At 38.8% G+C, this 15702-nt stretch overlaps 3 protein-coding genes across 5 annotated transcripts; 2 read left to right on the top strand and 1 right to left on the bottom strand.

The window, feature by feature from the left end:
• Positions 1–944: 944 nt before the first annotated feature.
• Positions 945–2301, bottom strand: LOC111801547 (putative membrane-associated kinase regulator 6). Its single transcript, XM_023685575.2, has one exon. The coding sequence runs from the start codon at positions 2147–2149 to the stop codon at positions 1463–1465; it is 687 nt and encodes a 228-aa protein (XP_023541343.2). The 5' UTR covers positions 2150–2301; the 3' UTR covers positions 945–1462.
• Positions 2302–4302: 2001 nt separating this feature from the next.
• Positions 4303–8610, top strand: LOC111801540 (Protein kinase superfamily protein). Of its 3 annotated transcripts, XM_023685567.2 has the most exons (6): positions 4303–4425; positions 4543–4807; positions 5145–6508; positions 7213–7393; positions 7475–7928; positions 8198–8610. In XM_023685567.2, exons 2-6 carry the CDS (start codon positions 4578–4580, stop codon positions 8537–8539), a joined length of 2571 nt encoding a protein of 856 aa, XP_023541335.2. In that variant the 5' UTR covers positions 4303–4425; positions 4543–4577; the 3' UTR covers positions 8540–8610. The 3 variants fall into 3 exon arrangements, with proteins under 3 accessions (XP_023541335.2, XP_086982780.1, XP_086982781.1); XM_087126654.1 differs by lacking the exon at positions 4303–4425 and having other exon boundaries at positions 4460–4807; XM_087126655.1 differs by lacking the exon at positions 4303–4425 and having other exon boundaries at positions 4607–4807; positions 5156–6508.
• A 2218-nt stretch (positions 8611–10828) lies between these two features.
• Positions 10829–15685, top strand: LOC111801543 (plastidial pyruvate kinase 2). Its single transcript, XM_023685570.2, has 12 exons — positions 10829–11278; positions 11775–12062; positions 12186–12351; positions 12642–12776; positions 12926–13036; positions 13133–13221; positions 13357–13419; positions 13546–13721; positions 14125–14227; positions 14360–14508; positions 15018–15126; positions 15375–15685. The coding sequence occupies exons 1-12, from the start codon at positions 11054–11056 to the stop codon at positions 15480–15482; spliced, it is 1722 nt and encodes a 573-aa protein (XP_023541338.2). The 5' UTR covers positions 10829–11053; the 3' UTR covers positions 15483–15685.
• Positions 15686–15702: the final 17 nt, after the last annotated feature.

The raw sequence follows: 15702 nt of genomic DNA, 5'->3' as shown, positions 1-15702 counted from the left end.
AAATCTTGTTGGTATTCAGAAGAAAAGATAAGGTTTTTAATAAGAGACACTGCTTGAAGATGAGGCTGAAATGCTTGCCCATCCTGAAACAGTGTTCTGTCTTTTTTGGGTATGTTAGCAATTGATTGAATTTCAAGTATTCAAATGATCTACCAAAAGCCCTTAATATTACAGAGTTGAAGACTAACTGTTTATAATATCAAGCACACCAAAAATGAAAGCTACAATTTTGCAGCAGACACATGAGCAGAAATGGAGCCCATGTTCATCATTATGCCCAGAGATAAAACTGAAAGTTTGGTCTGAGGATGCTTCAAGTGGCCTGCGATGTGACTAAAATTCATGCATTGAATCTTTTAGCTTTGTGCAAGAGAAAAGTTAAAGAGTTAACCTCTTTTTTAATTGTTTGCCTGCCACCAAAAAGCTAAATTCAAGTGCTAAAGTATGCATAACAATCGGTCGAAGCTACGATCGAGTTCCCTCGATCCGAGTGCCTTTCTATTTCTGAAGTTTTTTTGGTTCGGAGAGGATTTGAGCTAGATATTGTGTTACTAAAAAGATGGGGTTTGGTTCTTTTAGCCTAAGATAATGGGCGCTGTTCAAACGGTGGCCTGTTGATGAAATTCGATCTTTTATCCTCTTGGTTGAAGGTATATATATATATGCCTTGAACAGTTGAGCTACATTCACGGTTGGCGTACGAAAGGTACGTGACCTAGCATTTGCTTAGCTATTAATCTCTTTTAACTCATATTAGTTGCAACAAATAGCTTTGTCTGTTCTACGAATGATTGGATGATAGTCATTCTTACGCATGAAAGATTCGAATCTCTGATCTTTTGGTTGTGAGTATATATCTTAACTGAGTTAATAGACTATGAGAGATGATTATTAACATCTTCAATATAGAATATAGAATCACGGTGATTAAGAAACAAAACCCGACAATTATTGTCAATAAAGAACATGTAATGAAAAAGCAAGTTGGAGTGCTTTTTTCATGTGCAAATGACAAGAAAACAACATGCTATGGATTCCTTGCTTAACAAAAGCAACTTAGGGGACCCCCCCCACAATTTCCTTATGACCTCATTGAATAGCTACCAAGTCTTTTAGATAGGGATCCCATCTAAAAAAACTCAGTTCACTTTGAAGAAATGGTTAAAAATATGAACAAAGAGTCACTTGATTGTTCAACTCATCTAAAGAACACCAAGTAAAGAACAAAAGTTCTATTCATCTTCATCAACTTCACATGGCATTCGAGTATTTACAGTAAGGAACCCGCTCGGTCACAGGCCGATCGAAACAGGTGTTCATTGTTAAAAGGTCTGAAAATAGTAGCAGAAGGGGACATTATGATTTCATGTTTAATTCTTCTCTGCTTTCATTTCTAGATTTCTGGTCTGATAGAAAACACTGAACCATAATGATAATGATGATGACCAAATTGTAACATGCTTCATATACCTATAGATTTCTTGCAATGGAGGACTGCCTCATAGATAGAGCTCTCAGAATCACAGGATCTTCGCCAATCATCGGCGGTGTAAGCTACACTGATTCGTGGCGACGCGTCGTATGTATATTCCCAATTCTTCATAGATTTGGATCTTCTAGCAACACTTTCTGATTTGGAACTTGATGCTTTATAACCTCTTATTCTTTGGTACAATGGCTTGAAAAAACTCAAATATTTGTGCAATACTTTCTTGGATAGTTTCCTGCACTTTCTCATGGAGGAGCAGTCAGAAGTATTGGATGGAAGTGGAAGTGGAAGTGGAAGGATGTGTTCTTGAGTATGGGAAGATTTTGGATTGAAATCTTCATCTTCATCCTCATATGTCTGAACTCTAAGTGGATCAATGAAAAAAGGCACAAGGCAGCCATTGGAAATCAGCTGGTCAGCATGTACAATTGCAAGGGAAGGCGGCGAGACAGGGAAGTCAAATTTGAAATCTTGAGAGTTTCTACAAAATCTCTTGGAGGGCGGCATTCTCGGGTCCATCTCGATGAAGGACGAGGCTTCGTCGGAAGCGTCGATCGAGGTCCGAACCGGGTTGTTGCCTGAACTTTCTAGAGATGGCTTTATATTCACTAGCCAACTATATGAAAAGCTGTCAATAGAAAGAGGCTGGGATGTCTCCATTCCTTTCCTGCAGCTTTATCACTCAATATATGTGCAGAACAACACAAGCTCTAAGATACTAATATATACACACAAAGGGAAACTCTCTTCTTTATGGAACATATATTTCCACAGGGGCCAGCTTGGATGGTTCATATGTGAATATATGTGTGTGTATATATATATATATATACATATAATTCTAGTGTTTGTGATTGGCTAAGAAAGAAACAGTGAATTTAATAATTAAAAAAAGAGAAAAAGGTGGAAAAGGAACAGAAATTTGAGTCCCTACAGGCAAATATAATGTAGTGTTTGCATCAGTACATTCAACCCCACATCTCTTTTAATCATTTCCTCTCCCTCTATACTTCATGAAGAAGACAGATTCTCTTTCCGAAAAGATATTCACTTTATTCATAGCTACTTTAAACCGTAGATGCCCGATATCAACAGGGTCGATTCAAACTCGATAGGACTCGACGTAGATATCGTCTACAGGTCGATTCAAACTCGATAGGATTCTACGTACATATCATTTACAGGTCGATTCATACTCAATAGGACTCTACGTAGATATCATCTACAGGTCGATTCATACTCGATAAAACTCGACATAGACAACATCTACAGGTCGATTCAAGGTGTTGTCCTTGAATTTGAATGAATAATGGGATTGGTTTTTATCATTAAGCTGAGGAATGGTAAGCAGTTTTGAGTGGTGGTGATTTTGAAACTTTGCTCGTTTATCAGCCAGAGAAGTTTGTGTCGTTTTCACTCAAATTTGAATTGGACATTCAGCACTGTAAATTTAGCAGACAATGGTCCAAGGGATTGTCGGCAAAAGACATGGACAGAGGCCGAGGTTTTTGGGACAACACCCAAAAAAGGAGAACGACTTCAAACAAATTGGTCCCCTTTTAAACACCATAATCATTGCAAGAGAATCCAAACACTTATTGCCTCAGTCTGATTCCTAAAGAGAATGTGTGTTTTCTTTGTAAAGTTTGCCTTTCATATTACCAAGAACAAAACCCAATTAATTTAGGATAATTACTGTCATATAACACGGTATCCGAGCACGAGATCTTATCTTCGAGCTTTATAATGTCAAACCCATTGCTGTTGAAGGTAACCGATTGTCCATTGTACCGTCGTAGAAGGAAATCATGTCTATTACTGTTATTCGGGCACATCGTTATGGACAGAGGTGTACACAAATTAGGTTCGGTTTGAGTAAGAAAAATCTTTTGGACTAATCCGGATATGTACCATACATGTTATATTTAGTTTTCCAAATATTCAACTCAAACCCAAATTAGAAAGAAAAAAATCGAACCGAACGGAACCTTTATAATTTAAGCTGATTCTAGTGAGTTGATTTATCATATCATGTGAGCACTTCTAATAATAGATAAATCAAACCATGTTTGCAAGAAAGTCGACATTCTCGCCGAAAGCAATCATTAGAACTTGTTGGTTCCCTCGTTCGCCATTTCTAAGTCTCATAGGTCTAATGAGTTTGTCCACTTAGGAGGAAGTGAGGTCTACTAAAATACTAGCTAGTGTGTAGGAGACTCTTGGGACACATTTTTAATAATTTTATACTAGAAAAATATTTGTTCCTCTAGCATTAATAATAACGACGTTTTTTTTTAGTTCAACACGTAAGGTCGAAGATTCGAATATACCAACTTAGTAATAAGATTAAACATGTATTTAACTTTTTTTTTATTTAAAAAAATCCTTCGAACAATATACAAAAAAGAAATTATTTAAAGCTACTACAATAATTTCCATCAATAATTCACTTTATCATTAATTTTTTTTATTCTATTGTCTATTAAAATGGATAAACGTGTACGTTTCTAACAGTACATTAATGTTAACCCTCGACACGTATTTATAATCTTAACTTAATATCGACTATAGTTTGTACCATCACGATATTTAATGTACGTGGAATATATATCCATTTTATATTATCCAAAATTATTAAGTCAACTACAACATAAAAGCCAATGGGAAAAATTGAGCAATATTGGTTGAAAAATTACAAAATTTGAAAATCCCAGGTGCCATTTCTAACTCAAAGGTGTGAAAAGTATGAAGAAATAAACAAAACCAATAATTGAAGCAATAAACGTGTCAAATAGGCACTGAGTTTTTCAATCACTCTCGTTAGATTAGCTGATGAAATTTCGGCCTTCAACCTCACAGCTTCTAACACGTATAATCAAAGGTTCCCCCTTTGTGTTTTCTCAGCCGACCATTTTTGGGGGAAGGTTTTTCAAAATGTAGCTCACCAACTTCTCTGCACTTATTGCATTACCATTATCGTTATCCTTCTTGTAATTTAAAGGCAATGGCTGAATAACTATGCCTAAGTGATCTTTGCCTTCTAATGGCTGTAGGTGCTTCTTCGTCGTCTCGCGATGGCTCGTGGGTTATGTTCGCTTTGGCTGTTGTATGGCTGATTCGGGCTTGCATGGCTAGCCAAATTGTTATTGGAGCGAGGTTGGTTGCTGGTGATCGTGAGAGAAACGCTTGGGTTTCTGATAATAGTACTTTTGCGTTCGGGTTTAGTCCGGCTAGTAGTGGCGCGGTTGATCGATTTCTACTTGCCATATGGTTCGCCAAGCTTCCCGGGGATCGAACCGTGGTTTGGTCAGCTAACAGGTTAGTATTTATATATATTCTTATTGTTCAATATAGAGTAAGGTGGAGTTCATGCATTTTTATCTTAATGATTATTGTAGAATATTCTTTGGAGTATGGCAAACAAAGTCCACTGTCCACAGTTTGCCAGCTTAGTTGCTAATGGATTAGAAATAGTTGATTATGTAACCAATTCATGCGAAGAACAGTGTTTGATCCAAAATTTTGATCAATTGTTCAAAGAAAGTGTTTTTTCATTGCCATATTCTTAAAAGACATGAAAAAGAAGAATTTTGATGTTTAATTAGCTCAAATTAAGCGATCAAGTTTCATTTTTCTCTCAATCATTTACGTATAGAAACTCTCCAGTCTCCAAGAATGCGATTGTGGAGTTTGATGCCACCGGAAACCTCGTCCTTTTGGACGGTGGCGCCACCGTCTGGTCTTCCAACACCTCCGGAGACGGAGCGGAGTTCGCCGTCATGTCAGAATCTGGCAACTTCATCCTCTTCAACGCCGAGCGAATCCCTATTTGGCAAAGCTTTTCACACCCATCTGATACGCTTCTCCCAAATCAACCTCTATCAGTCTCTTTAGAGCTTACAACTTCAAAATCCCTCTCCCATGGCGGATATTATGCACTTAAAATGCTCCAACAACGCACCACTCTCAAACTCGCCTTGACATTCAATTTGCCTGAAAATTATGCGGGGTTGCCTGAATCTTACTCAAATTACTCCTACTGGTCCGCCCCTGCCATTTCCAATGTAACAGGGGAAGTCATCGCTGTTCTAGACGAAGGCGGAAGCTTCGGTGTGGTCTATGGCGACTCCTCTAATGGCGCTGTGTATGTTTACAAGAACGATAACGACAATGGGGGATTGTCGGCATCGACAAATCAGTCGATTCGCAATGTACGCACGCAAGTTGTTCGACGATTGACCTTAGAGAGTAATGGGAACTTGCGTTTGTATCGATGGGACGATGATGTTAATGGGTCTCGCCAATGGGTGCCGGAATGGGCGGCGGTTTCAAATCCTTGTGATATTGCCGGAATCTGTGGAAATGGGATTTGCTATTTGGATAGAAGTAAGACGAATGCAACTTGTTCTTGCTTGCCGGGGACTTTCAAGGACGCCGGCGGCAGCCAGTGCTTTGAGAATTCATCGTCGGTGGGTAAATGCGACGGCCAACATCATCAATCTCCGGCGACCCAGTTCAGGATTTCTCCAGTTCAGCAAACAAATTACTATTTCTCTGAGTTCTCTGTTATTGCAAATTACAGTGATATCGACACTGTTGCCAAATGTGGCGATGCATGCTTGTCTAATTGTGAGTGTGTTGCCTCTGTTTATGGGCTTGATGAAGAGAAACCTTATTGTTGGGTGTTGAGAAGCTTAGATTTTGGGGGGTTTGAGGATGCTGGTTCGACTCTGTTTGTGAAGGTTAGGTCCAATGGGTCAATACCAGATGCCAATGGGCCAAGAACTGATGGAGATTCTTCAGGAAGTGCTAAACAAAAGGCTACGATTATTCCTATTGTTTTGAGTATGGCTTTTCTGATTGGGTTGCTGTGTTTGTTGTTATATTATAATGTTCATAGAAGAAAGGTTTTAAAGAGAGCCATGGAGAGCTCTCTGATCTTGTCTGGAGCTCCTATGAGCTTCACACACCGCGATTTGCAGATCCGGACGAACAATTTCTCCGAGCTTCTTGGAACAGGTAACCCCTTTTACATTGTTTTTAAGACATGTTTCACTGTTTGAGTGTGCAGTACTTCGATAGAAAGTACTTGAGGAGTGAAAAGTATTTATGGACATTTTAGGGACGTTTATGTTAGGAATCGTGACTCTCTACAATGGTGTGATGTTGTCCACTTTGAACCTAAGCTGGCTTTGCTTTGGGCTTCCCCAAAAGGCCTCGTACCAGTACCAATGGAAATGTATTCCTTAATTGTAAACCCATGATCAACTTCTTAGTTAGTCGACGTGGGACTCCTCTCTCGACAATCCTCCCCCTCAAACAAAGGACACCATAGAGCCTCCCCTGAGGCCTATGGAGCTCTCAAATAGCCTCCCTTTAATTGAGGCTCGACTCCTCTCTGGAGCCCTCAAACAAAGTACACCTTTTGTTCGACACTTGAGAATTCTATTGACATGGCTAAGATAAGGGCATGACTCTGATACCATGTTAGAAATCACAACTCTCCACAATGAAATGATATTGTCCACTTTCAGCATAAGCTCTCATGGCGTTGCTTTGGGTTTTCCCAAAAGGCCTCAAACCAACCCCTTAATTAGCCAATATAGGACTCCTCTCCCAACAATCCTCAACCGTTTACTCTAGAAAGGTAGAACTATAACGTCGAACAGAACAGAAAATCTTATGTATCCATAGGAAACTTCTGATGTTTTGATTCCTTTTAGGTGGATTTGGAAGTGTATATAAAGGAAGCCTTGGAGATGGGACTCTGGTAGCTGTGAAGAAACTTGACAGAGTTTTCCCTCATGGAGAGAAGGAGTTTATAACTGAAGTTAACACTATTGGATCTATGCATCACATGAACCTGGTTCGCCTCTGCGGTTACTGCTCGGAAGGGTCGCATAGGTCAACTTTCCTATCCTATATTGCATTACAATCTTGGTTCAATCATTGTTGTTCATATCAAGTGCACATTGCATTTTGCAGGCTTCTGGTGTATGAATTCATGAAAAATGGGTCTGTGGACAAATGGATATTTCCTTCACATCATAACCAAGACAGGATTTTAGATTGGTCGACTCGGTTTCACGTAGCCATCGGCACGGCGCAAGGGATCGCTTATTTTCATGAACAATGCAGAAACAGGATCATACATTGTGATATCAAGCCAGAAAACATTCTGTTGGATGAAAACTTCTGCCCCAAAGTTTCGGACTTTGGTCTGGCTAAGTTGATGGGACGAGAGCACTCGCACGTCGTGACGATGGTGAGAGGGACGAGAGGGTATTTGGCTCCGGAGTGGGTTAGTAATCGCCCCATCACGGTTAAAGCTGATGTTTATAGCTATGGAATGCTTCTCTTGGAGATTGTTGGTGGTAGGAGAAACCTTGATATGTCTTTTGATGCTGAAGACTTCTTCTATCCTGGTTGGGCATACAAGGTATGCATCTAAATCTTACTCCAAAGTTGAGTTCTTATATATAATATAGAAACCTACGTCATATAACCCTCCAGAACATTAGCTCACCGACTCTTCTACTGGTTTAAGTATATACTCTAAATTAAGAGGTTAGACGTTCAAATCCTCCTCCCCTACTCTCTTCTCGCGTGATTTTCTTTAACTAAACCAATATGTAGATTTGGTCGTGATCTCATTTCAATGTCGTGTTCTATTGAGGATGTTTGTTGGGGTTTGTTTGTTGTGTGCAGGAGATGAAGAATGGAACTCATTTCAAAGTGGCAGATAGGCGGCTAGAGGGTGCAGTGGATGGAGAAGAGCTAATGAGAGCATTGAAAGTTGCATTTTGGTGCATACAAGATGAAGTTGTCATGCGACCGACGATGGGCGAGGTCGTGAGAATGTTGGAAGGATCGAGTGAGGTCGAGACGCCGCCAATGCCACAAACAGTGGTGGAGATGATTGAGGAAGGCTTGGATCAAGTTTATAGAGCCATGAAAAGAGATATCAATCAGTCAAGTTCCTTCACCATTAATACCCAACCTTCTTCATCTTTGGCTACCTGCAGCCATTCCACAATCTCTCCAAGATAGTTCAATTGTAACATACAACAAAGTTTTGTTTACAACATTAGAAGTAGGATTCGGGGAAAATGAAAAAATAAGCCCAAAATGGTAAAGCCCATTAGTTATTTCACCATATTAGATCCGGATTGTGGATCAGCCCACTTACAAGTTCCAATGGGAAAAGCCCATTTGAGTTGCGATTCAAGGCCCAATACCATAAAACGGGAAAAGCCCAGTAAGTTGTCATATGAGATCCCGATTGTGGGTTAGCCCAATTCCAATAGGAAAAACCCATTTGAGTTGCAATTATGGGCCCAATAAGTAAGGCGGGAAAAGCCCAGTTAGTCGTCATATTAGTTCCCGATTGTGGACCAGCCCATTCCAGTTGCGATTCAAGGCCCAATACGATAAAGCGGGAAAAGCCCAGTTATATTAGATCCCGATTGTGGATCAGCCCATTTCCAATGGAAAAAGCCCATTTCAGTTGCGATTCAAGGCCCAATTGGATAAAGCGGGAAAGCCCAGTTATATTATATTCCGATTGTGGATCAGCCCATTTCAGTTGCGATTCAAGGCCCAATACGAAAAGTGAAAAGCCCAGTTATATTAGATCCCGATTGTGGATCAGCCCACTTCCAGTGGAAAAAGCCCATTTCAGTTGCGATTCAAGGCCCAATAGGATAAAGTGGGAAAAGCCCAGTTATATTAGATCCCGATTGTGGATCAGCCCACTTCCAATCGAAAAAGCCCATTTTAGTTGCGATTCAAGGCCCAATAGAATAAAGCGGGAAAAGCCCAGTTATATTTGATCCCGATTATGGATCAGCCCATTTCAGTTGCGATTCAAGGCCCAATACGACAAAGCGGGAAAGCCCAGTTATATTAGATTCCGATTGTGGATCAGCCCACTTCCAATGGAAAAAGCCCATTTTAGTTGCGATTCAAGGCCCAATAGGATAAAGCGGGAAAAGCCCAGTTATATTTGATCCCGATTGTGGATCAGCCCATTTCCAATGGAGAAAGCCCATTTCAGTTGCGATTCAAGGCCCAATACGACAAAGCGGGAAAGCCCAGTTATATTAGATCCCGTTTGTGGATCAGCCCACTCCCAAGGGGGAAAAGCCCATTTGAGTTGCTATTCAAGGCCCAATACGGTTAAGCAGAAAAGGCCCAATTAGTTGTCATATTAGATCCTGATTGTGGACCAGCCCACTTCCAATGGAAGAAAAAGCTCAAGATGGAAAAGCCCATTATTTATTTACACAATATTAGATCCTGATTATGGATCAGCTCATTTCCAATGGAAAAAAAGCCCCATTTTCGTTAGATAAGGCGGGAAAAGCCCAGTTACTCGTTTAATTTCACCATTTTGAAGGAAAATGAACTCATCGTCCGATTCTTTTGCTTCCCAGCCCTCTTCTCCTTCGTCCTACGTACGAGCATCTTAAATCTAAAGCATTCCGATCGGCTTGGGTTCGATTATGTTCAATTTTTTCAGTAATTTATGGAGGTACAGTTCGGAAACGTGAGCATTTTCAATACATTATTTTGTTCTTGACTGGTTCTGCTGATCTCTGAGTTCGGGTCTCGTCTATTTCTTGAAGGCTTTGTGTTCTTGAATTGCTTGGGGATTGGGAGTGATGCTTATGTTTTTGTTGCTTTTAACGCTTTCAAAATTAGAGACAATTTTCATAAATTTCAAGTTCGGATACCTTGTTTAGCTCGTATAAGCTAAAGCAACCTTCCACAAATTTCATTATATTCTTCCCAAAAAAAAAACCATTTATTAGAGAAGTTTAATGGTTTTAAATTATTGTCAAATTAGAATTATATTTAAAATAATAAAAATTATTAACTATCTATGCAATAAATGTGTTTATATAACTTAGACTTAGGTAAATTATTATTTTTTGTTTGGATTGAATTGAATGTTTTGAAAACCGAAAATTTACTTTATTTTACTATTTTCTTTATTGATTTCTATTAATAAAAAAAATTCACTAATCCATGATTATTAGGAATACTAAAAATATTTAAATTCTATCAAGTTAACCAGAACTTGTAACCGGGTCAAAGAGGATTAGATAAACACGACTCTCCAATATTGTCTACTTTAAACGTAAACTCTTATATGTTTCCTTTGAGTTTCGGGTACGAGAAAAAAAACTTCTATCACTTGTGAGAGGCTTGGTCACGCCCAAATACCGGCCCATCCATTTCACCAATTGAAGCATGTTTTTTTTAGGGCAGGCGAGTTAAGTACACGCGCCGAAGAGTGTCCCCATAATATTTGCAAATTATTGTTTGTTAAGAGTAAGATCAAAATAGCGGCTTTGAACGTCGAAGCACAACCGCGCTACTAGCTCCCCATTTCTTCGATATTACCGAAGCTCTCTCTCACTCACACATTGGTAGCTCCGCCTGAGTATTGTGGCGAAAATTTCTACGTTCGACTCCTCACGCATTTCTCCCTTCAATTCGCCCACTGTTAAATCTCTTCCTCAGGAGTTGTCTCGTTGAGTTTCTCTCTCTGTTCGTAAAATGTCTCAGGTGGTGGCTACGAGGTCGATTCACAGCACAGTCCCGTGCCATGGCTCGGGATCTGTGCTGGACCGGGTGAACAGAGCTCGGTCTTTTGGTATTGGTTCCAAAGTGTTGACGCATGAGAAGAAGAGAAGGAATTTTGTTTGCAGGAGAAGTCTAATCACAGCCAAGAGAGCTGCTCAAGCTGAAGTTGTTCCGGTATCACCTGAGGATATTCAGAAGGTTTGTGATCTCCTGATTTGTTAGTTTTATCTTTAAGGAAATTGCTTTTATTTGCTTGTTACGATAAGATTGAGGAGAAATGGGGAGCTGAAAGTCATGGAATTTGAATTTTGAAAAGGAAAATGCTTTTGTTTGAAAGGCTCGTAGCATTCAGAAGGCGAAATGGTGTACTTTGTTTGTATATCGTCGAGTTGTACGGATCTGTAATTGGATGCCTAGACTTGTGCGAGCTGGAAATTTAGTATGCCTGTTTCTGTACCTGGGAAAGTGAAGTATCATCAATAAATGGGTTTTCTTTGATCTCTGAGTGTTCGGAAGGGAACATACATATGTGCATGCACACACACAAATTTATCTGTATAAGCGGTTGCTCGGGAAGTCTCATCTCTTATTTTGTTTAAATATGACAATGGATATTTTGTAGCCTTCATTGGCTACAAATGTTTGCGAATTTTAATTTTCACGTGGTAATTTGATTCTGAATGCTGCATATCAGGCAGATGAGCAATTTGAACATTTACGAGCAGTTCAACAACTCGGTGATACACCGGTCGGAATGTGGTCCAAACCAACAGTTAGACGTAAGACAAAAATCGTGTGCACAATTGGACCTTCAACTAACACGAAGGAAATGATTTGGAAGCTGGCTGAGGCTGGAATGAACGTTGCCCGATTGAATATGTCTCATGGAGACCATGCATCTCATCAGAAAGTTATAGATTTAGTCAGAGAATACAATGCCCAATGTAAGGACAACTGCATTGCAATCATGCTCGATACCAAGGCAAGTTCATTTTTACATTTTTCCACGTTCACCACCTTCGATTGATTAAACAGGCAACAAACGTTTTCCAGATAGACCAAGGTATTTATTTTATTTTTAAAATTATCTATTTCATTTTGTCAGGGTCCTGAGGTTAGGAGTGGTGACCTACCACAACCAATATTGTTAGAAAGTGGACAGGAATTCACTTTTACCATACGGAGAGGTGTTAGCACTGCAGACTCTGTTAGCGTGAACTATGATGATTTTGTTAATGATGTAGAAGTTGGGGACATGCTTCTTGTTGATGGTATGCTGTTTTTATTTTCTTTATTCCCTATTTTCTGTGTATATATTTTTTGCCACTAATTAGAAACTTTTTTAGATAGAATAACCAGGTTACATTCCTTGTGGTGAAAAGTCTTGGGTTCATAGCATAGGAATATAGTGTTATATGAGAATGAAAATCTTGTGTGCATCAGTTCCCTCTTTCTTTACTTTCTTTGACATTAATACTTGAAATTTCTATAAAGAAAATAAAGAACCTTTCTTTCATCATCTCATGTGTTGCTACAACATTATTCTTTAAATCTCTTATAGGTGGAATGATGTCGTTCATGGTGAAGTCTAAGACAGAGGATTCTGTTAAGTGTGAAGTTATTGATGGTGGAGAGCTCAAGTCCAGGCGACATTTAAATGTTCGAGGGAAAAGTGCAACACTGCCTTCCATTACTGGTTGGACTTTGAATCAATATATCCTACACATTCCATTTTTTATTGAAGTTTCATTTCGAGTAGTACGGGATTGATAGGGCTTTCACTCCTTTTTTTGTTCTTTTGCCTGTGAGTCAACTAATATGTTTTACTGTTTATGTTTCTTGCAGAGAAGGACTGGGATGACATAAAATTTGGAGTTGACAACAAAGTTGACTTTTATGCTGTCTCGTTTGTTAAAGATGCACAAGTAGTTCATGAGTTGAAAAAATATCTTAAAAGTACATAACTGCAGATCTCTATGTTGTGCTTATAAAGTCAATTTGGGTGCTGCATTCTTGTTAGACGTTGATTTATTAACTTTTCTGACTCTGCAGGCTGTGATGCTGATATTCATGTCATTGTAAAAATAGAAAGTGCAGACTCCATACCAAATTTGCATTCAATTATTACAGCTTCTGATGGGGTAATTTTTTGATTTTTTTCACAACATCGGAGTGGATATTCCAATGTTAATGTTGAATTCTAAGCATTTTTAGTTTTGTTGATAGTCTGACGCTTGGTTGCTAATTTAAGGGGAAATTCCTTTATCTCATTTTAGGCAATGGTTGCAAGAGGCGATCTTGGTGCAGAACTCCCTATTGAAGAAGTTCCACTTCTGCAGGTAGGTAGTTTTTCCAATTAAAGAAGCTGAGGAGGTTTATTTTCAGTCATGCTTTTCTTCCACTCATAGAAGAGATGTTTAGAGTTTATTTGTCAAACCTTCTAAACATACTTGATCGATATGAAGGAGGAGATAATCAACTTGTGTCGGGGCATGGGGAAGGCTGTCATTGTTGCAACTAACATGCTTGAGAGTATGATTGTTCATCCGACACCAACCAGAGCAGAAGTATCTGATATTGCTATTGCAGTTAGAGAGGGGGCCGATGCAATCATGCTCTCTGGAGAAACAGCTCATGGAAAGTGAGTTATCTCTTTAGTTCCTTTTTATGCTATTAGTTAATCTGTGGTTGGCTCAGACATTTGGGGCACAGTACATGGTTTTTGCAATGTTTGGGATTTTTCCGGATTATGTTGTTTCTTTAGCTCGTGCGATGGTTTTCAAGACTAAGTGTTTTACGGTGAATACAGAATGATGTGATTCTGCAAAACAAAAAGTCATATTGGTTAATTGCTGTTGATAGCATGATATGTGCTGATATTGAGAGTATTATATACAGTTTATATAACAAAAAAAGGAATAAACCAATTTTGAGAAAATAAACTCACTTCAGCTGGCTACTTATGTTGTCTTGGTGTCTATTTGGTGAATAAAATAAATAAAGTATATTCGTTCATTTGATCACCCCATTATGCCAATTTCCAGATTCCCATTAAAAGCTGTGAAAGTAATGCATACAGTTGCTTTACGGACTGAAGCAACCATAGAAGGTGGTCGAATGCCATTGAATCTCGGTCAAACATTCAAGGTTATTTTAAAACTAGTAAATTTATGGTACTTCAATAAGACCATGATTTGTTGCCTCCCGCTCAGGCTTCTGTTCTTTTTTATTAGTTAATCTTTATCATGATTCTGACTTGTTTACTTTTCTTCTGTGTAGAACCATATGAGTGAGATGTTTGCTTATCATGCAACAATGATGTCCAACACTCTTGGAACCTCAATAGTTGTCTTCACTAAAACTGGTTTCATGGCCATCCTTCTAAGCCACTACCGACCATCTGGGACAACATTTGCTTTTACAAATGAGTAAGTAGCCCGTGTATTCTTTTTTCTTTTCTTTTCTTTTTTTTTTTTAAAAAAATTTATTAAAGAGTTGATTGTTAGTAGAAAGCCAATCATGAACTACGTGGCCTAGAAATGTTTGCATTCAACAGTATTTCTTTTTCCTTTTTGTTATTATTGTTTTTATAGTCTGATAGAATCTAAACTTGTGTTTATCGAACTGCTTCATCACACTTATTCCTTCTAATCTACTCAAAGTACGATCATAAGGGTTATGTGGGTTTGATTGACTAAGCATCAAATACAAACAGTCTAGTTCATTGTTGGTGAAAATGTTTGCAATTTCAATATTGATCCACTGAAGTTGTTAAACCACCCCTAGGATCCATAAAAGGAGCCAGTATCATGGATGAAAATGCTTTCTTTCCTCTATGCGATGGATTGAATTATCGATGAATAAGATTATACAATTTAGTTAGGTACTAGGAGTTCAGCTATGATAGTTTCCTTAAATACCCTACTGTGACATGCAGTAAAAGGATACAACAGAGGTTGGCTTTATATCAGGGAGTGTGCCCCATATACATGCAGTTCTCTGATGATGCTGAGCAGACATTTGCCGATGCCTTATCTCTGCTACAGGTATCTTTTATTTTTCCTTTTTCTTCTTTTTTTCAATAATGTTTTCTATGGTTAATAGTTAATAAGGACCACGTAAATAATAAATGGCTCAAGGGAATGAGTAGTAGTAGGGTCAGACAATTGTCCCATAAGAATCGTTGCTAGCGTGAATGAATATGAAAAACAAACACAAAAAAGCTTCTCAATGTAATCTCTAGTTTCCTTGTATGAGTAACTGTTTGACTCATTATTGAGTTGGTTGTGTACAGAGGCAAGGAATGGTAAAGGAAGGAGAAGAGGTGGCACTCCTTCAGAGTGGCAGACAACCCATATGGCGGTTCCCATCTACTCACAATATTCAAGTCCGTAAAGTGTAGAGTAGAGGCCAAGAATCGTGAGAAACACTACTTAATTAATTATTCTGCTTGTGCCTTCATTATTTTTTGCTGTTTCTCCCCATCACCCTTGAGTATGTGAACCTCGACATTTCCTTATTCATTTTGATCTTACGAGTAAGATACTTAGCTTGTTCTGGGTTATGGTTGGTAGCTAGCTGTGATAAATATTTTTGGCTTACGTATCTCCTAATCTTTTATT

The sequence above is a fragment of the Cucurbita pepo genome, chromosome 9 (assembly GCF_057944985.1).
Source record: "Cucurbita pepo subsp. pepo isolate OVF chromosome 9, ASM5794498v1, whole genome shotgun sequence".
Taxonomy (NCBI): domain Eukaryota; kingdom Viridiplantae; phylum Streptophyta; class Magnoliopsida; order Cucurbitales; family Cucurbitaceae; genus Cucurbita; species Cucurbita pepo.
The sequence above is the reverse complement of the archived record's forward strand: the minus strand, read 5'-3'. Positions and strand labels throughout refer to the sequence as shown.